Here is a 21944-nt window from a genome sequence, read left to right as displayed (position 1 = left end):
TGAAGAAACTCCAAATACTACAAACCTGCTCTATTACAAACTGAAGTTTTTCATACAGCTGTGTGGAGAAGTTTAAAGTTTTGGTCTCAAATCCTGGATTTTCCATTCTATACGTATTTTACTGGGACAGGTGGGAAAGGCAGGCAGGTCATACAGAATAGCTTGAAAACAGCAATATCCTTTTACACAGCTGTACCCAACTTGCAGAGACTGAGAGAACACTGGAGTTTTATTCCAAAACATGACTGGCTAGTTTCTGCCTTTATACTTGTGTGAGATCTTCTGCCATTATTGCTCCTCCCACCTCAGAAATTATGAATCAGATTAAAAATACAAATCCCACAATATTTTAAAAAAAATTTAAATTATTCAAATCATACATGAAATACTGAATAACCTGAGTTTCATTTTAAATTATTATTACATAGAGTAGCTCATCTTGCATTAAGTGGTAAATTAATGACTTATTACATATACTTTCAGTTCCCACCCCATCTGGTGCTACTTTGTACTCTCATCAAGAGCTAGCTCAAAGTGGATGGACCAATTGTTACCCACACAGCACACTGTGTATCGGTATGTGAAAAGCTGTGGCCTTCATAAGGATTACTGAAAGGTACCATCACCTTGCACTGGAATTAAACACGTGTCATGTGAACGAAAAAACACATAAACCAATACTGACAACTTTAAAAAACATAACCACATGGTTAAGAACTATTTTACACTGAAAAAGAAATAAGCATATGTCCTAGGTTACAGTGTAAAATGTACCAAAAAGAAAAAAAAAAAAGTATTCTATTATCATCTTCAGGAGCTGTTGAGACCAGGTGGGGCGGTGCTCCCTGCCTCCCCCCTCTGGACTATCTCCTGTTACTGGGCACAACAATGCCTTATCGCCTGACCCATCGATAACTCGCTCCTGGGCTATCTCCTGTTAATGGCCCATCAAGGAACTGCCTCACGACTCCCCATCCCATTGTGAGATGCTCCGCCCCGGGGGGAAGGAGCCAAGCAGTCCATGCCAAATAAAAACGGAGATCTCGAACACCCTAGCAGCCTTCTTCCACTGGATTCCCAGAGGAGTTTTTCCCCCCACTGGAGTTCCAGAGGACAAGAGCTACCTACCTACCACTGGACCTTCGGAGGAAGACCAGACTCTTTTACCTGATTGCTGCTTCCACAGAACTACATCCATCGCTTCAGGAGGACTGCAGCCATCATCTTATCGGACTGCTACTGCCACCCTAACAGGGTGTCAGGTTGTATTTCTGACTCTGTCAGTGTAAACCAGTGGGTTGTTTGCTTTTCCCTGCCTTGTGTTATATACATATATTAGTAAAGAACTGTTATTCCTAATCCCCATATCTTTGCCTGAAGGCCCGTTAATTTCAAAATTATAATAATTTGGAGGGAAGGGGGTTGCACTTTCCATTTCAAGGGAGGCTCCTGCCTTCCTCCGCAGACACCTGTCTTTCAAACCAAGACAGCATAGTAGAATGGTAAGCCTTTGACTTTGCAGTATTCATGTGATTTGACAGAAATTCCAGTTTCACACAGGAAAACTAACTGCAGGCTTCCAAGCAGAAATCTATGATGATTAATTCCCATTAAATTTTAATTCCATTTTATTTACATAAAGTTTAAGTGTGATTTTGAGAATTGCTCATTTTAATGACTAATGGTGGGGAGTGTGTGTTAAAAAATCCATTTTCCATCTAACTCATAAATAGATATATATTTGTATAAATAAGGGTATAAATTAAGTGTATTTATAAAATACATAGAAAGTATAAAGTGTACAAATAAAGTAATTTATATAAAGTGTTTAAATAAGCATGTGCATGTATATACACACACACATATGGTTCTCACAAACATACACAACAGCACAACATACCAGAATGCCACACCATTCACATCTCATGCCAGAGAGCACCTCAGATGAGCCACAGGTTTTCTTGCAAACTTCGCAACGAGCACTTGAAGAAAGGTTTCCCTCCCTCCAGTGGTGGTGATAAGTATCCTGAGGAAGACATCACGACTCAGCATTACACAAAAGATACAGAAGCATCTTCAACCTAACTTTAAAATCAGCAATTCAAACAGCTTTGAGGAAACAGCAACACAGACTACAACATTAAGTATTTTCTCACTACAAATACGAACTTGAACAATCTTACATTTCACTGAAACAAGTTTATCAAACTATCAAAAAATTCATTACATAGAACTTTTTCTTCACAGTCCACCAAAATCAGTATTTAAAAAAAAATAAAATCCTCAAACTTTAGTGTTATGCACATATTTTACAGTGAGAAGCTGGGCAGTCTTGCGTCAGACAGACTGCAGGAAGCCTGAGGAACATGATAATGTTTGCCAGGGATGCAACGCAGCCAATAGCTCAACACAGAGAAAAAAAGTTCCATTCCAGCTTCTGTGATGCAGATTTTTAGATGCGATGCTTGATTTTATTTATTTTTCTTTTTAATTAGGATATTGTATACATTGCACAGCCTTTTCAGCACAGCTTCAATAATCATTGTGACTATGTCAGAAGTTCATCTTGCTATCTGTGATACACTTTGAAGCTATGTTTCCTTTGCCTGCCAATAAGCAACAAAAGTGCTTCGATAATTGGCAGAATGTGAAAGAAAAGGCCAAGATCCTCCCCCCTCCTCTAGCTGATGTTTTCACACCGAAAATGCATGACCACTTTATGCCACAGCGGCATCTGCACTTACATGGTCCTGATGCCCATCCTGGTGACATTGCCGGCAGTCACTGCAAGCAAACAGGATACAGTCTGTGTGCACATGTAGTTCACAAACTAAAAGCATGAAAACAAGAAAACTTCTTTAAGCTGGAAACCCTTTGCAGGTCCTCCCTCCCTCCTTCACTCCCTTCATCTCTCCCATACTCCTCCACTAACTTTTTGCACCATACTTCCTTTCCTTCATGCTCTTTTCCATTCGGCAAAAATAGGCAATAAAAGAAGTTTATCAGCCTTGTCCTGTGTGTGGCTCCATTTGATCTGTGTTAAATTGATGCAGGAAGTATAAGGAAAGGCTGAGCTAATTTTGCTCATAAGCACTTGCCATATTTCCTCCAATACAGCAAGTTAAATCTGTTAGCAACTGTTTCGATTATTACAGCTTTGTCTCACAGTTTCACAGGAACAACGGCCTACTCCAATATAATCCTGCCTGAAGTCTACTTTGATATAATCAAATCCAAAAAAAAGCTGAATGTTAGAATCATTAACAGAAAGAAAGCTCTCCTTCTGCATCCAAATACCACCAAGTCTGGAGTAAAGTAAAGGTCTTCCTGAAGCAATATTCCATTCCTTTCACAAACGCTACTGCAGAGCAAGCAGGCACTTCACGAATGGTTCAAAACAGCAGATGTTTTTCTTGCTGGAGAGCCCCTCTCTCCATCCCCGGGCTGTCAGAAGCACACGGAAACGTGAAGGTGAGGTGTGTTCGAGTCTCCAGCCCCAGCAAGGCAGGGGGTCTGCCACCAAAAGAGCAGCAAGGCAGCAGCGCACCCCTGCTCGCAGCTGGGAGCCCTCTTGCCGACAGTCCCATGGGAGACACGGCAGAGGTCGGCTCAGCCACTGACCCACGTGGCACGCCTGCACCAGCACTGGCTCGCTTGTGTTTGCTCAGCAACACAACACATACTGATGTCAGAACATGCAAAATGACTGCAGGACATCATTCTTGGGGAGATTGCAACAGCCAGAAATGTGTTTAATTCAGAAAATAAATAATTTTTATTGCCAGATGACACTCAATGGATTTAATTTTAAACCTGACCAGAATAAACTGGTATGTTTATCTCAGAGAATATTTGTCCAAGCTACACCTGCATATGACAAATCACCCTTTCATTGTCAGGAAAAGGAAAATAATAATTTTTTCAGCAAACTCTCCTAAGTAAGTTTAACATCATCTTCCAAAATACCTGTTAGATACTGTAACTGGAAGAAGTTTTAGTGAAGCCTATGAAGTTTTAGGCAAGCTTGTTTTGGATAAAGCACTTTATTTAAAAGCTGACTTGAAGTATCAGATGTGAAAGAAAAGAGAATCTACAAAAAAACCCAGCTAAAATGTTATGCTGCAAAGGATCAGTCATCAAAAAAAAAAAAAAAAAGCAACAAACAACTAAAATATCTCAATACTTCGCTTCATTACTGCAAGAGTTAGGAAAGTTCTCTATGCACCTCACAGAGAGAGATGGATGAAGAAGATCCTCCTCTAGCTGCTTTTTAAAGACATGTATTACAAGTACTCTGGGAAGGCACCTGCTTTTTTCGTCGGGTAAATGAAAGTAAGAGGCAAGCATCAAATTCTTCAAGTTATTTTTTTCTGTTCTGCTCAAACAGGTTATTGCTTCAAGCACATCACAAACATCGGAAGACTGTAACCTGAAGATTGGAAAGTGGCAACTGCACGTTAGCCACACTATCTGAAGGTATCTTGAAAACAGTATTATATTACATAAAGAATAATACATTATTTTGAAGTAACTCTCTGGCTTTAGAAAGGCAATCAGCATCAACACTGTCTTACTCTAGCGCCGTGGGAGATCATGATCTACCACCACACCAAAGCAAAGCGTCTTTTACCAGGGCTCACTAAGACAACCACAAGCTTTCATGTACAGCTCCCCATATTACCTGTCTTCACTGGGCTCAAGAACTTCTCTATAAGGTGTGACATGGCCCCTCCTCCACACACATTTCTCCATATTCACAGATATAATAGGAATATTTTACAGTTTTGCCATTCAGCTACCAGGAAAGCTAGAGGCTTTAAGTCATACCCTCACTAATGGTAAAAGTTTCTGCAGACCAAATTACAGTTTCAAGGAATTAACAAAAGCGTTGGGGGTTTTATCATTAATTCTGCAAACACAGGCACACACTGCCCTTTGCTATACTCGGTAAGAACACAGACGGGTTTTTTTCCCCTTAGTTTAAGTCACATCTGCCGCTTCTAACACCAACGCCAACTCAGAATTCATAAGAAAATGTGTGCATATGAAGGGTTGAAGTGTCACAGGAGTTAAACTCTTAAGATAGCTATTTTGCTGATAGGAAAGATGAAGCTTTCAGCGTGTAAAGATCAAGTCAAATGAGAGGGCTGGGCCTATAAAAAGAAGTTTCGCCTTTATCAGTCCTCCCATAATCTACACAATTCTTTTAACTCACAACCGAATGACAGCTTTCTGTTCAAGTTACTCATGATACTGCTGTGAATTCCTTTGTAATTGCCAAAAAACCAAGTTGGTTACTTTCAGATACACAAACTTGGTGGAATAACCTTTAAAATGTTAACTGCTCCCTCCTCAGTAAATTTGCGGCTCCCAGTTAAAGAACTTTTGTAAAGGATCCAACACTAAAAAAAATGCTTGGTTTACTCCCTTTCTTCTTTTTCTCTTTCCACCCCTTCTTCCCGGAAAGAAAAGGGAGAGCAACTCTCATGATCATGAGTCCAGGTTCAACTGTTACCAGGGAATCCAACAGCAAAAATAGCTAGCCAAAGCAATTAGCAATTGTCAGCAGAATCTGGAGTCCAAATACTGTAATTTTTGCCAATGAAGTATGTGTACTTATCTCACCAGGGGTTAATCCACATGCATGCTCACTTCTAAGAACAGATGCCCTACAAGTACAGCATTTTGTACTTGTCTGAAAGTTTTCAATTTCTTTTCAAGAAAATTTATTTTATTGTAAGACATGAACAGTCCAAACCAAGTTATTTAAATTATTTTAAAAGTACATCTAATGAGGTCATAATTTGCTTAGAAAAGGTAACTTCATCTTAACCCGCTTTTCTATCTTAATTATGGCAAAGATTCCAGGAAAAGTTCTTTAAATTTCAACATCAGAAGAGAACATCATAACCAACAGTAGACTTGTACTATTAAAGCTGAGTCATTACAAGTAAGCAAAAAAAGGAAGAAAGTTCAAAATCTCCATCTGGATTTAAAAGCTCTACAGATTAAAACAGCTGACTTCTAAAAGAAATTCTGAAAGTATTTTTTAAAATTAAAGGAAGAATCTTGTGCATTTTATGAACCTCAACTACCCTTTTTAAGCTACATTTTGGAAAATTATCAGAGAAAAAAAGTTGTAGACTTACTGGTATTCAGAAGACGGGATAGAAAACAAGTCACACCATACAAAACAAGAAAACTGTTTAATCCATGTGAGGAACACAATTCAGAACCTTCACTGAACCATAAAAAAATTGTCCAGGCATTTGCAATACCTAAATATAACATGCAATTCCATGTGTTTCTTGTTTAAGAACACTTAAGTGGAAACGTCTGAAAAAAATAACTATTCCCTTGCAATGGCTACAACACTAATACAGTAGAATCAAGAGAGTAAGAATATGAAAGCAAAATTTAGAAAGCTTGTCCTAGGTTACAGTGTAAAATGTGCTAAAAGGAAAAAAAAAAAAAAAAGTACTCTATTACCATCTTCAGGAGTTGTTGAGACCAGGTGGGGCGGTGCTCCCTGCCTCCCCCCTCTGGACTATCTCCTGTTACTGGGCACAACAATGCCTTATCGCCTGACCCATCGATAACTCGCTCCTGGACTATCTCCTGTTAATGGCCCATCAAGGAACTGCCTCACGACTCCCCATCCCATTGTGAGATGCTCCGCCCGGGGGGAAGGAGCCAAGCAGTCCATGCCAAATAAAAACGGAGATTTCGAACACCCTAGCAGCCTTCTTCCACTGGATTCCCAGAGGAGCTTTTCCCCCCACTGGAGTTCCAGAGGACAAGAGCTACCTGCCGACCACTGGACCTTCGGAGGAAGACCAGACTCTTTTACGTAATCGCTGCTTCCACAGAACTACATCCATCGCTTCAGGAGGACTGCAGCCAGCATCTTATCGGACTGCTACTGCCACCCTAACAGGGTGTCAGGTTGTATTTCTGACTCTGTCAGTGTAAACCAGTGGGTTGTTTGTTTTTCCCTGCCTTGTGTTATATATATATATATATATATTAGTAAAGAACTGTTATTCCTATTCCCCATGTCTTTGCCTGAAGGCCTGTTAATTTCAAAATTATAATAATTTGGAGGGAAGGGGGTTGCACTTTCCATTTCAAGGGAGGCTCCTGCCTTCCTCAGCAGACACCTGTCTTTCAAACCAAGACAAAACTTTAACTAAAATAAGTCACTGAACTAAAGCTATTTTCAAGAGCTAAGAACTAGTGAAAGTCTTCTTTTCAAATTCTCAATGTTTATCTATGTTTATCTCATGCCACTGAAGTTCTGAGGCTTATTAAGACAGATCATCAGAAAAGACTCTGTGTATCTATAGCTCTTTGACAATCCCACCAAATCATCCAACTCACATGGTAACTACATTAAGTGACAGATTCCCACTGGTCAGAAGAACGTAGCTTAGATTCATTATGCAACTCATCAGACAAATGCAGAAAGAAAAACACTGCACCATTGCAAGTCTAAATACCCTGATCAAGGAGAAATATTTCCCCTACACACACACACAGGTCACCATATTAAATAAGACATTATCTTTAGCATAACAGCAATTTTGAAAGCATTTCAAATCGCTACAGAATTGGCTCTTCTCCCAGTAGACTTTTTTTTTTTTTTTTTTTAACAGTTCACAGGTTAACATCCCTTTAAAATACTGAATTCCATTCAACCTCACAACATCAACTGAACTAGACATTCAAGACGGGAGACAAGGGAGATTTAAGGGGTCGTCCTATGTCAAAATCACTCGTGGCAACATGTATTTCAAATAAAAATTCTGATGTTTGGGTGATTTCTTTATGTACTGTTTTTTTCAGAGAATCCATGTCAGAACACTCAGAGCAGTACTATTTTGACAAATAACATTTTCAAATACCTTTCAATTGAAGGGACCACATCCCCATTACAAATAACAGATATCTGAGACCAGTGACACAGAAATGTTATATTCCATTCTTTTGTAGAAAGGGGGAGGTTTTAGAAACATGAATACCTGATGATTCCCTGTATCAAATGCTTCCACTGGAAACAGAAACAAACTAGCTCAACAGGAAAAGTTTTTCTTTTGCCCTAACAGCTCCCCATTCTTTGCACATCTCAGGCATGGTTTCATTGCACACCATCAACACCACAGACTTGTTCAAGTAAGTTGAAGGAAATATGAAAGAGCATACATGTTTGAAAAAGTTTGTGCTTTATTCAAGATTATTGATTCATTATTCCTTAATTTGAAGTATACATTTCCACCATCAAGGAGCAGATGATAACAACCCAAAAGTTTCTCAAACACAGTAAGCATTTGTGTGTGTACACACATACCCTCAAGGTATGCAATGTAAGCAAAGTGTACATTACTGGATAACACATGTTATACAAGCCATACAAGTAGGGTTTTACAAGTTACCTTCACATCGAAAGGCAGGTGACTCTAGTGACTTTCTGCACACAGTGCAAAACTTTCTTTTGTAATGTCCTGGAGGCCCAAAACAGTGTGCAACTGGAACCTGCCAATGAAGAATGCATAAGACATCATCAGCCACAACTTTCAAAGCGCCAGTTAAAATTCACAGAAACTGCAAGATAGAACAGTATATACAATGTAAACTTATCTAAGGCTGAGAACAAATACTCAGGCAAATCATCTTTTTTTAAAAAAAATCATACTTAAAAATACATTTGAAAGACTTTATTTTAAATAATTAAAAAAAAAAAAAAACTCGTTTAAATTCTTGGGTTTTAATATGTGGTGTATATATTTTTAAGCACCGGTTATCTTCTTGAGGATTCACAGTGCCATGAATCCCAAGATTTCCTTTGGGTTCAGTGCTGTGCAACGTACCTGGAATCACAGTTCCTCTCCTAAGTATTCGTAATTGAATCAAGGATGATTAAAGAGTAATAGTTGCACATGTACAAAATACCCTAAAGATACACTCAAGGCAATTTTTAAAAGCTCAGTCCTGCCACAGTCTAGTACTCTCCACACACGTTTCAATTATTCTCCGAATACAGCCCAGTAAACTCACTGGTCAGGACAAAGGCATTGGTCTCCCCCTGCCTCCCCGCCACCCAAAGCTTCAAAGCCTGGATGTTACAGAGATCCAGCTCTTGAAGTACATCCATACTGAGGTTCCTGTGGACTGCAGGTGGAAGATGATACATTTCAATATCCTCTTTTCAAGAGCTGTATCAACAGTTTTAGCAAATTTATTTCTAGTATACTATTCATTTATCCTGAAAAGGTAGAGGTTTTTTCTTGTTTAGTGATTAATAATGAAGACTGGACGTGACCGTACCAAAAGAGCAACAGAAGAAAAGATGAAAAATGAAGAAAAAGAAACATACATGAGCTTTATACTTGTTCTAGAGACCACTCTTCCTACAAGACACACACTTTTGTTAAATTGACATTCACATTAGAAGGAAAAGGCATAATTGCATCTTTAAAATTCTAGAATCAAAATGAGTTCTGTAAAAGTTTCCTTTGACTTAGGTAATTAGTATTACACATCTCACATGCCCTTCCTGACCTGACAAACATAATAGATTTATCTTCTGGTTCTTGCATCACAAAAAACTGTTTTTCTAGCAAAGGCTCACAAATGGTTATTTAGACTGAAATGAAATTAATTGTTCCCAGCATAAAGTTGGGAAAAATTACTTAAGGTACATGTAGTCACAGATAGCTCCTTTTCCTCCCAGATGTACTAGTACACAATCCTCCAAAGTTATTGAGCCGGATTTGAATTTTTCTCCTTGTATATTAGAGTTTTTCTGGAACCACTAGCAGCAAATCTGACACATATTGGGAACACAGGATTTGATGACCCAGAAAGTTGCTTCTAGTTATAATGGCCTTACACCCACCAGTGCTTCTGCCTCTGAAAGCATGGGGACAGTTACACTAAATAAACCCGTACTTCGAGCATGCACAATGGAAATAAGCCAGATAAAGTTCTGTCAGATGTAACACAAGCAGAAAGCAACACTGTTGAAAGCTTAATCAAGAAAAATCACAAGGAAAAAAAAAATACCCAAACTGCAAAGCATGCGGTTCCTCCAGTTCTCCTCAGAATTAATCTTTGGAAGGTAAAGGATGAAGAAGAGAGGTATGAAATATGCCTGTGTTATCAGATGTGAGCAAGATCACGCACAGCAGTTGACCAGTCAAGAAGAGTCATGAGCTCACTCCCCAGCAGACCATGCTGTCTGGAGGAGTCCTTGGTCCCTGACTGACCAAGTAACTGCCTGTCCAGATCTCAGGCTGCCCACCACGGTGGGCTGCCAGCCAACCTACTGAAAGTATTTCATGTCAATACCTCCAACATGTTATATTACAAAACATCCTTGCCTCCAAAAGCTTCAAATTTTTCTCTTACGTACCAGTTTGGGATTTAAAAATACAGACAAACCATGCTTTGGGGTCCATCTCCTACTCCTATCAATCCAAACAGAAATTTCATTCTCTGTAGCCCTCCAGCTCTAACTGACACAAAGTTCACGGTTGGCTTGCATCATTTTATTTTATTTTATTTTATTTTTAAATCAGAATACTCTAGCCATATAATGCATGTTTATAAAAAGAACATATATCCTGGGGCTGGGCGTGGGGGGGGGGAATCCTGGAAAGCCTGGGGAACTTTAGTCGAACTATCTCAGATTAAGTTCAAGGCCCATAATTCCCTGCCCACTTTTCTTGCACTTCCATGCTACTTCTTCAGGGGAAAGGAAAAACTAAACCTCCCTGTACAGTAACATGCAATTACCTGGCTCAGCTATTCTGGTGATAAAGTGCCAGAGCTGTTTTCTCGCTCTTGCCACTCCAAAAATAAAAGTCCAATCCCAGCTTGGTGGAAGAAGGTCACTTGCTGAAAATCCATCCCACACAATGAGTTCAAATGCAGAAAGAGATAATGAGAATGGCTATATGAGCACAATCCCAGCCAGACACAGCAATTGTGAGGAGTACTGAAAATCTCTCATGGGATTTTTTCAGGACAGCTTTTCTGCACATCCCAACCTGTCTTCAGGTTTCAAGTATCACCTGCAAGTCATCTGCCTGCCCTACTCCTGCCACAGCCCCAGGCACAGCAGAGCCAGTCTTCCCCACGGAAGCAGTATTCCCCTCAGGATCAGATGTAGAGGAGATCTTTAGCTCTGGAGTGGTGAATAATCTGCTTTGGACACCCAGCATCCGATCCCTTCAACAACCCATGTTTGAAATACAGAGAAATTCCCTTTCCCTGACCATGAGTCTGCTTATTTTTTCTTACACCTGGCATAGAAATGCAGGCTTTTCATTATTGTCACAGAAAGTTCTGCTGAAGAAGGACACGCTGTAGATCAAAGGATCAAAGCAGAGTTTTGTGAAAAACATTGTGTATTTGGGGAAAGCCTGTGAGAAAGGACTTCGACAGAAGTAAAACTTGTTCAGGGTCTGACTGTACTTATCTAGAAAATTCAAGGAAAAGAGATCAAGCCTAAATTCTGCAGTTCATCAGACCCTGGTGACAATCCTCTGAAGTCTCAAGTCATTGCCAAAAAGAAGGGAACAACTTGCTGATCATAGAATAGTTTGGGTTGGAAATGACCTTTAAAGGTCATGTAGTACAACCCCCCTGCAGTGAGCAGGGACATCTTTAGCTGGATCAGGTTGCTCAGAGCCCTGTCCAATCTGACCTTGAATGTTTCCAGGAATGGAGCTTCTACCACCTCTCTGGGCAGCCTGTTCCAGTGATTCACCACCCTCACTGTAAAAAATTTCTTTCTTATATCTAGTCTAAATCTACCCGCTTTTAGTTCAAAACCATTACTCCTTATCCTATTGCCCCCTTTCAGTACTGAAAGGCCACTACAAGGTCTTCTCGGAGCCTTCTCTTCTCCAAGCTGAACAACCCCAACTGTCTCAGCCTGTCCTCATAGGAGACGTACTCCAGACCCCTGATCATTTTTGTGGCCCTCCTCTGGACTCGCTCCAACAGGTCCATGTCGTTCTTGTGCTGAGGACTCCAGAGCTGGACAAAGTACTGCAGGTGGGGTCACACCAGAGCAGAGCAGAGGAGCAGACTCACCTCCCTCAACCTGCTGGCCATGCTGCTTTTGACGCAGCCCAGGATGTGATCTGCTTTCTGGGCTGCAAGCCCACATTGCCGGTTCATATCCAGCTTTTCATCCACCAGTACCCCCAAGTTCTTCTCAGCAGGGCTGCTCTCAAGCCCTTCATCCCCCAGCCTGTATTGATATTGGAGATTACCCTGACTCAGGTGCAGGACTTTACACTTGGCCTTGTTGAACCTTATGAGGTTCTCAGGGGCCCACTTCTCAAGTTTGTCCAGGCCCCTCTAGGCGGCATCCCATCCCTCAGGTATGTCAACTGCACCACTCAGCTTGGTGTCATCAGCAAACTTGCTCAGGGTGCACTTGATCCCACCATCTATGTCACTGATGAAGATATTAAACAGTACTGGTCCTAGTATGGACCCCTGAGGGACTTGTTACTCCACTTGTCACTGATCTCCATCTGGACATAGAGTCGTTGACCATTACCCTCTGGATGCAACCATCCAGCCAATTCCTCATCCACTGAGCAGTCCACCCACCGAATCCATCTCTCTCCAATGTAGAGAGAAGGATGTTGTGGGGGACCATGTCAAAGGCCTTACAGAAGTCCAGATAGATGACAACCGTAGCTCTTCCCTTGTCCACTGACGCAGTCACTCCATCACAGAAGGCTATTAGGTTGCTCAGGCAGGACTTGCCCTTGCTGAAGCCTTGGTGATTGAAGTATTGGGGGGTGGGAGGGGTGGGAAAGCTGTTTCTTCAACTTCTACCTTTCAGAAACAAGACAAAGAAAATTTGTTTATTACAAGTGGGCTTTCTAACTTGCTTGAGAAGTGACAGGTACGAAACCACTGCAGAGTCTAGTGGGAAACGGGATTGAAACAAGACGGAAAAAGATAAAAAGAGCAAGTACAACATAGCATAGTCATCAATCACATCATGTTTCTCCCAGCAGCTCCCTACATGTTGTTTGTTGCTGAACAAGTTCCAAGCACCCAGTAGGTAAAAAAAATTAATCAAAACTCAGACTGGGAAAGCCAGTGAGGCAGCATATCAGAATATGAAAAGTTATGTATTATTCTTTAAATTTATATCCACATGTATAAAGTAGAGCAAAGTACAGGGACATAAAATGGCCTACAGAGAGTAAGTTAATAATTGATGAGAGTTTAAAACCACTTTTCCAATACAACTACTCAAATTACTTCATGCAAACCATGAAAATCAATTTCCGCAGAAAAATACAGAAAATTTCTGCTAGTATACAATTAAATGACATCTAAGTGCCCTTACAGTATTGATCAGAAGCCCGTCGACAGAAAGTATAGTGGTAACACTCCAGCATAAGCTCCAGAATGACTTTGCACTCATGGACAAGATACACCTAGTTCCTGTTTTGTTTCCTGCTGTCTGCTAAGAAATTCAAAGCATTACAGAATGTAACACATTTCTGTAGAAGTTCGTATCAGCCTGTAATAAAATTTGATCCTATAGAAGCCTAAAACTTGAATTCTAAGCCCTTCAGGGCAATCTGTGCAAGTGCACAGCAGTTTTGCACAACCAAGCTGCTCTTAACATCCAAACTTTGGAAGAAAAAGAAAGGATAGAAATGCTTTCTTTCTGTAATGATAGAATTGTTTTCTTTTAAGATTGTTCCTCAGCCTGAAATGCCACCATGTATAAAGCATGCAGCCAGCAGATCATGGATTTAAGTGCTTTGAGTGCTCCAACCAGTTAGCAAAACACATCAGTTCATATTCACAAAAATTATACATATTCATCAGATTTCCCGAGAAAGGCAGACTTATGGTGATGAATTCCCGGAATTAATGTGAAGTAAATGTAAGGTTAGGGTCTTTTCACCCTCTGGCGGTCGCTCATTGTCTTCCTCACACTGTCCTCTAGCTGAATCCTCCTTCTTGAGCACGAGCCAGGGCTCCTTTTCTGATGCAACCTCTTGTAACAATCGGTAGATGTTTGCAAGGCCTCTCCTTAATATCTGGAGCTTTGTCTCCTTGATGTCAGGCAAGACGTTATCTATTTAATCTTGTCAGGTAAGATGTTATGTATTTATCAACTCTGCTCAGCAAATAGCTAAAACCATCCTTGTAGGGGAAGAAAAACTCAGGAAAACAAAGATGCAAGTGAAGCTAAAAAAATGCAAGTATAGCTTTTATGTATCCCAGTGAGGTCTTAGTCAGGGACTGTCAGGGGTTTAGCTCTTTCAGAATCACCACGTACAGAGAAGCCCAGCTACCACCCTGGCCCATGGACAGAGTCAGGTCAGGTCAAGTCTTACTGGTCTGCAACATTCTTGATACATTGGCAGGGAAAAATACAGCTCCTGGAAGGCCTATTCTTCACACAGTGGCAGCTGCTTTTCTACCAACTCCGGCAGAATAAAGTTTTTAGCGTGAATTCTGAGCCAAAGACTTCCAGGTTCAAAGGTGAACAAGAGAAACACATATCAAATGCTAGAGTGACAGCTGTAGTCTTGGGCAGTGTTATAAAAAAAGAACAACCTACTAAAACTTTTCCTAGGCCTCTGTGTAATTATTATTTTGCCCACACGTCTCTTCTCCCATCACATCAGAGACACTTCCACTTGGCAGGAGTTTGCAAAACGCACTGAAGAGACAGAAAGCAGGGCTGCAGGACCTACAGTAGTGTAGGGTTGACTAGCTTCCAAGCAGGAAAGGGTACACAGAAATAAGGATACAAACGCTCTCAGAATAGCCTCCAAAGGTTGAACAAAAGGAATTTAACTCAAGGTCGCTAGTTTTCAGTTCAAACACACCGTGGCATTTTAAGGATAAGCACAACCAGCTTGCAAGCAACGATCTTCATGAAACGCCCACAAGGGTAGTCAAATGGTGTCTTTCACAAAGACTGCTCTCAACGTAAGGCCAAGAAAAAAAAATTACTGATACAAATTAAAATGATATTTCTGAAACAAGAACATCTTCTATGGACTCATGTTTCCAGTGCAAAAGTACTTCCTTATCTAATGCTCCCAAGGTTCACTCTGACACCAAAAACCTTTGCTCTAGGGAGGTAAATACAGTGATCACTTCTGAGTACACCCCATGATTATTCTGTCCCAGTTAAGTAAGTGTCTAGACCACACTCTTTCCAAGAGACACTAATAACTTTGTGATTCAACTTTTCCCAGTACTGACCTCTTTTAAATTAGTTATTACTGAGTAATCACAAAGAGCCCTTTTATTTGCTTGAAATCTCTCTGCTTTAGTGGCAAAAGATTTCTGCAACTTAAATACACTGCATCCACTTGAATGCACCCTGTTTCTACTTTTTCCTTTTAGGGACAATGCCTATCAATTACTTGTCAGTTGCATCCAAATTGACATTCTTCCTCCAAGCACTTGACATATGGGTTGGCGTTAAGAAGGAACTTTAAGTACACATTCCATATGCAAGTTCTGAAATCAGATGAGAATACAAAGTTAAATGGTGTCTCAATGTATCATAGGATGAGAGAGACAAGAAAACCAAATAGTTATCAAAATTTTAATTGGGGCTACTGCATGGCAATGCACACATCCATATGCAACCTCAACATATCCAGGATTTTTTCTACAAGCTCTCAAGGACCCTTTATGATGGGAACTACACAGTGAAATCTGTAACATTTCAAATCAGGAATATATGATACTTCTACTAGAAAATGAGATATGTAAGGGCTTTTCACTGCAATTAAGAGTTGCTCAGACTAGCTTTTTTTTACTGGAAAGAGAAAATGGTATGCAAAAGACAGTCACTCCTTGCGTTTATTGCTACAGAGGAAATCAATGTCCATTTGCTTTCATCAAGATGAATATTGAGAACTAAAAGAAACAAACACAGTGACATCCTAATACCAGTTCTGGAAGTCATTGATACAGCTACAGGGCTCATCTGGGAGTTTCACAGGCTACCCAGGCAGCTTGCATCAAGTTTCAACAAAGCATAATAGACCTGGGTAGATGATAGGAGAGCAGTGGATGCTGTCTACCTCGAGTTCAGCAAGGCGCTTGACACTCTCCCACCACATCCTCATAGGTAAGCTCAGGAAGTGTGGGATGGATGAGTGGACAGTGAGGTGGATCGACAACTGGCTGAAGGACAGAGCTCAGAGTTGTGATCAGTAGCACTGAGTCCAGCTGTCGACCTGTGACTAGTGGTGTTCCCCAGGGGTCAGTACTAGGGTCCAGTCTTCTTCAATATATTCATCAACACCCTGGATGGAGGGACAGAGCGCATCCTCAGCAAGTTTGCTGATGACACAAAACTGGGAGGAGTGGCTGACAAGCCAGAAGGCTGTGCTGCCATTCAGTGAGACCTGGACAGCCTGGAGAGCTGGGCAGAGAGGAACATGATGAGGTTCAATAAGGGCAAGTGTAGGGTCCTGCACTTGGGGAGGAATAATCCCTTGGGAAGGAATAACCTCATGCACCAGTACAGACTGGGGGTTGATCTGCTTGAGAGCAGCTCTGTGGAGAAGGACCTGGGAGTTCTGGTGGACAGAAAGTTGACCATAAGCCAGCAATGTGCCCTTGTGGCCAAGGTGGCCAGTGGTATCCTGGGGTGCATTAAGAAGAATGTGACTAGCAGACTGAGGGAGGTTCTCCTCCCCTTCTACTCTGCCCTGGTGAGGCCATATCTGGAGTACTGTGTCCAGTTCTGGGCCCCCCAGTTCAAGAGGGACAGGGAACTACTAGAGAGAGTCCAGCAGAGGGCTACTAAGATGATGAGTGGACTGGAGCATCTCTTGTATGAGGAAAGGCTGAGAGACTTGGGGCTCTTTAGTCTGGAGAAGAAAAAGCTGAGAGGGGACCTTATCAACGCTTATAAATATCTAAAGGATGGGTGTCAAGAGGATGGGGCCAGGCTCTTTTCATTAGTGCCCAGTGACAGGAAAATGGGCAACAGGTATGAACTGGAGCATAGGAAGTTCCACCTGAACATGAGGAAAAACTTCTTTACATTGAGGTGACAGAGCACTGGAACAGGCTGCCCAGGGAGGCTGTGGAGTCTCCCTCCCCGGAGATATTCAAAACCTGCCTGGACACAGTCCTATGCAACCTGCTGTAGGTGAATCTGCTTCAGCAGGGGGGTTGGACTAGATGATCTCCAGAGGTCCCTTCCAACCCCTGCCATTCTGTGATTCTGTGATAAGTTCTCTTATATTTATGAACTAGGGTGTGCTAGCCATTTCCTTTAACCTCAGGTTAAAGGGACTATCACTTTGGGGAGGAAAAGAAGTAACCCTTAGTGCAGTGCCAAGATTACCAGCAAGCAGTTTTACACCTCATTTGGCTTCTAAATTATGTCACGTGTTGCTACACTCCAAGCAACTGCCTTGCTGAAACAACGCAGGTATGGCCCAAGTGTTGAAGAACTAGAGACAGACCTCTGTGAAGGTAGTCAGGGCCATCCAGCAAGCACTCAGGTAAAATCATAGAATCACAGAACAGTTTGGGTTGGAAGGGACCTGTAAAGGTCATCTAGTCCAACCCCACTGCAGTGAGCAGGGTCATCTTCAACTAGACCAGGTTGCTCAGAGCCCTGTCCAGCCTGACCTTGAATGTTTCCAGGGATGGGGCTTCTACCGCAGAATCACAGAATGTCAAGGCTTGGAAGGGACGTTGAATGATCATCTAGTCCAGCCCCACTGCCAGAGCAGGACCACCTACAGTAGATCACACAGGAACCTGTCCAAGCAGGTTTTGAACGTCTCCAAAGAAGACTCCACAACCTCTCTGGGCAGCCTGTTCCAGGTCTTTGTCACCCTCACAGGGAAACAGTTTTTCCTTATGTTAATGTGGAACCTCCTGTGCTCCAGCTTGCACCTGCTGCCCCTTGTCTTGTCATTAGCCATCACCGAGAAGAGCCTGGCTCTATCCTCCTGACACTTGCTCTGCTCTATGTATTTATAAACATTAATGAGGTCACACCTCAGTCTCCTCCAAGCTAAAGAGACCCAGCTCCCTCAGCCTTTCATCAGAAGGGAGATGCTCCACCCCTTTAATCATCTCTGTGGCTCTGCGCTGGACTCTTTCAAGCAGTTCCCTGTCCTTGAACTGAGAGGCCCAGAACTGGACACACTATTCCAGAGGCAGTCTCACCAGGGCAGAGTAGAGGGGGCGGAGAACCCCTCTCGACCTGCTGACCACATCCCTTCCAATCCACCCCAGGATGCCATTGGCCTTCTTGGCTACAAGGGCACATCGCTCTGGGCAGCCTGTTCCAGTGCTTCACCACTTTCACTGTAAACAATTTCTTCCTTGTATCTAGTCTGAATCTACCTTCTTTTAAATTAAACCCCTTGTCCTACTGCAACAGGCCCTGATGAAAAGATCAGCTTGAGACATAAACATTGTTAGGCCGCCCTGTGAACAAACCCTCACACCACCAAAGTCTCTTTATCATGGACGAATAAAGGGGGAAGAAGAGAGAGAAGAACAAACTTTCCCAAACTTGTTTTTCTACTATATAATATAAAAGAAGAAAAATATTAAGCATATATTTTGTGAAGTCGAATTCATGTTACAGATCTAACTCCACCACCACCACCATCAACAAGATACAAGAGGGGCAGGGTAAGAAGTCCCATGATTGGGATGCCAAATATACAGTAATTTGAAGATGAGATGTGACAATAATATGCCAACCAGCTTATTCACAAACACTGCATTTCAGCCTGTCTTTTATGACAGTCTGCTGGGAGAAGCAGTAAAATTTCAGTGAGCATTCAGTAAAGCATTTTTTTAACCCATGTTGATGTAAAACCTCCAACGCCTGCAACTACCGCTGAGGAACAATTTTCCCCTATACTCTCCAGAACTCCCACCCAATCCAACAACATCAAATTTTCTTTCCCAAGTTGACAAGCTCTTTCCCATTTGTTAAAATGTCTATGAGCCATTTGCAACAACATTCCTTAAAAGCTAATTCTCTGAAGCAGTCGCACAAAAAGCCATTAGACATTTCTGACAGCTGAATGAGACTGGGAGACTTATTATTCCAAGGCAAATGAAGCCATAACCAAACCCTGATGGTCTCTGTCTTGCACTTTGCTGGAGCTTCCCATTGCTTCTTGGGCAGGAAATAGAGGTAGGGAGAGAAAGTAAACAAAAAACAGGTTGTGTCCCTCTACAGAAGTCCTTCAGCTGCAGAAAAATGAGATGCTGCTGCTGTGTATACAAAGTATGAAGTGTCCAATATAGAACAGATTATCAGAAGGAGGGTTAGGGGGACTTACGCTAACCTGAGTACCCTTTTTTTCCTCTCCTCTGCTTCCAGTTCATGAGGAAGGGACACAAATAACCACCTGCACACAGATGAATCCAGCAGCCAAAGAGAGATACTCAGGTCAGCAGGCAAGGGCAACTACCTGCTTGCCCAAGCAGAGACCTCTGCAAGCACCACAACCTTCCTATTCACTAACACGACCCATACGCTGCGGCTACCCACATTCTGAACTACAAAGCCAAGTTTTATTTTTAGCATAGAGAGCTTCAGGAGAAGCTGATGACCTAAACCAGCATTTTTCCATTCTAGACAACCTGGCTTTAAGACCAAAAGCACACAAGAAAGTTTCATGAGCAGCCTATCAACCCTTCTTGAAGTGAAAATGTTTAGAAACCATTACAGCAATAGATCAACACAACAATGAGGAAAAAAAACCCATAGCAAATGCCTAATGTCACTAAAAACACTTTTAATACACTCTCATTTCCATTTAGCTTTCAAGGAACAGTTATATAGAAAACACACACACACTTCTAAGGCAAATCTAATGGGTGAATAACTCGTAACACATTTTCAGTTCCAACCTAACAAGGGAAAAGAAAACTTCGCATTTCACATGCAACTAAAAGGTTTTGATTTAGCTGTTATTTTGGGTTTTGTTGGATGTTCGGTGTTTTGGGGGCGGTGGGGGGGGGGGGTTTGCTTTGGGTTTTTTGGGGTTTTTATGGGAGTTTTTGTTTTGTTTGGAGTTTTGTTGGGGGTTTTTTGTTTGTTTGTGGTTGGGTTTTGGTTTTTTGTTTTGTTTTGTTTTGTTTTGTTTGTTTGTGTTTGTTTTACACTTACCTCAGAGTAGGCAAATACTTATGGGAATGTAGGGGAGAGAGGGTCTGAATTTGGAAAAGTTGCCAAGACCTTACTAGTGAAACAAGTCATACCCCCCGCAAACCACAAAACCACAAACTTGTTCAGAAGATTGATCCATGAACCCTTGTTTTGAAACATCATGACCTGGATCCAGTCTGGAATACCAAATGCAGGTGATAACGATTAACAGTGCAAAAAATAATTCTTAGGGCAGCCTTAAGAGTGAACTCATCAAGAATGATCTGAGGCTGGATGCAGTTATGGCATGCTTGTGACTCTGTGGGCCTTTACTTGACCCTAGGAAGGAAACTCAACTCTCAGGAATAAAAGTTTCCATGAAACATCTGCTGAAAAATTATTCTCTGACAGTTTGACTTAGTATCAAATGACACACACTCTGACGAGCTTTAACAATCGCCATCTTCTCTAGAAGAAATCCAGGGGATTAAAAAAAAAAACAAAACTCATTTCTGTAATACACTGAATGTTGACATACTAGAAGGAACTATTAGAAAAAAACATCCCACCAGTATTCCCTCCTATGTTGATCATTTTCATAAATATGTAATAATCTGAAAGGAGAGCAGGGAGATTAACAAAATAAACTTCCCACACATTCTACAAACGATTATCATTTGGTTTCTGCTCTGTCACATTTTTAAGCAAATGCCAAGTTCAATATTTACTTCGACAGAGCCTGCACAGAAGACGACGTTTCCCATATGGCAGACTTCACTTCCACAGCAGACCAGGATTAATGCAATTTGGATGACTACGTCAAGGAGGACAAGACTGTCCAGAAAGAATAGCACAATCCAGTATTTTCAAAACATAATCATAGTTCAACATGGATAATGCAAAATATTCTTTGCAGCTAAATACAGCAGCGCTGAACTGAAAACAGCATTGAAGGCTGACAACAACACTCAAAACAAATTCTACTGCACAGCAAGGATAGTTAAGATTTTATGTGTAAACAATAAACAATTATTTAAAATTCACGTCTTCAGGCAGGGAGAGAATGGGGGATTAATAAGCTTAAATGCAGGATTTTTACCACGCAAAAGCAAAGGAACAAATACTATTTTGAACAATGAATTAAATTTAGAGCAAATTCACAAAAGAAGCAGTCACAACTGTTTACAACTCTGACACTCTGAATTAAATGAATGTTTCCCAGTTGGATTTGTACTATCCCCCTAAAGGCCCTTGCAAAGATACCTATATCATCTGATTCCTTGTTCATTTTCCCATGCTACAATGACTGATACCAGTATATTGAAACAGTAGTACAGGCTAATTCTTAGTAATAGCATTTCTCACTATCTACACGTCCCTTTAACAGGGGTTCTAAGACTTAGAGCAGTATTTCTCACTATTTCACTGGCAACCTTCTATGTATCAGACATCTTTTTGCCTCCTAAGTCATATGTCTCAAGACAAAAAGTATGTGGGGAAGAGGAAGTGTGTAGTAAAGCTTAACTGCATTATCACCTAGACAAAGCAGATTTTAGAAAGAAGGAGTGACTAATTTCTCTCTATCCAGTTCCTGCAACTTGAGTTACATATCGTTTTAAACTTTCCTGTCTCACCCCCTACAAAGGTTTCCACAACATAAAGGAACTAGTAAAGCTTTTTAGGATACAAAGAAGGGGATCGGCTTCCCTTCACAGGTTCCCAGGTCTACACAGTGTGCTCCCATAAACATGCTTTCAGTCAGTGAGGCCTGTAACACACATGG

General features: G+C 41.3%; 1 protein-coding gene across 2 annotated transcripts in view; it reads right to left on the bottom strand.

The window, feature by feature from the left end:
- DGKQ (diacylglycerol kinase theta) overlaps window positions 1-21944 on the bottom strand; it is a 96299-nt gene that overhangs the window by 46591 nt on the left and 27764 nt on the right. For both annotated transcript variants that reach the window (XM_086479892.1, XM_086479893.1), the window contains exons 3-5: window positions 8433-8532; window positions 2745-2830; window positions 1901-2026 (exon numbers count right to left, since the gene is read on the bottom strand). In XM_086479892.1, the coding sequence (XP_086336018.1) occupies window positions 1901-2026; window positions 2745-2830; window positions 8433-8532 (312 nt within the window). The remainder of the gene's footprint in view (window positions 1-1900; window positions 2027-2744; window positions 2831-8432; window positions 8533-21944) is intronic.

This window comes from Leptosomus discolor, chromosome Z (assembly GCF_034619465.1).
Source record: "Leptosomus discolor isolate bLepDis1 chromosome Z, bLepDis1.hap2, whole genome shotgun sequence".
Classification (NCBI taxonomy): Eukaryota; Metazoa; Chordata; class Aves; order Leptosomiformes; family Leptosomidae; genus Leptosomus; species Leptosomus discolor.
This window is presented reverse-complemented; position numbering and strand designations above follow the sequence as displayed.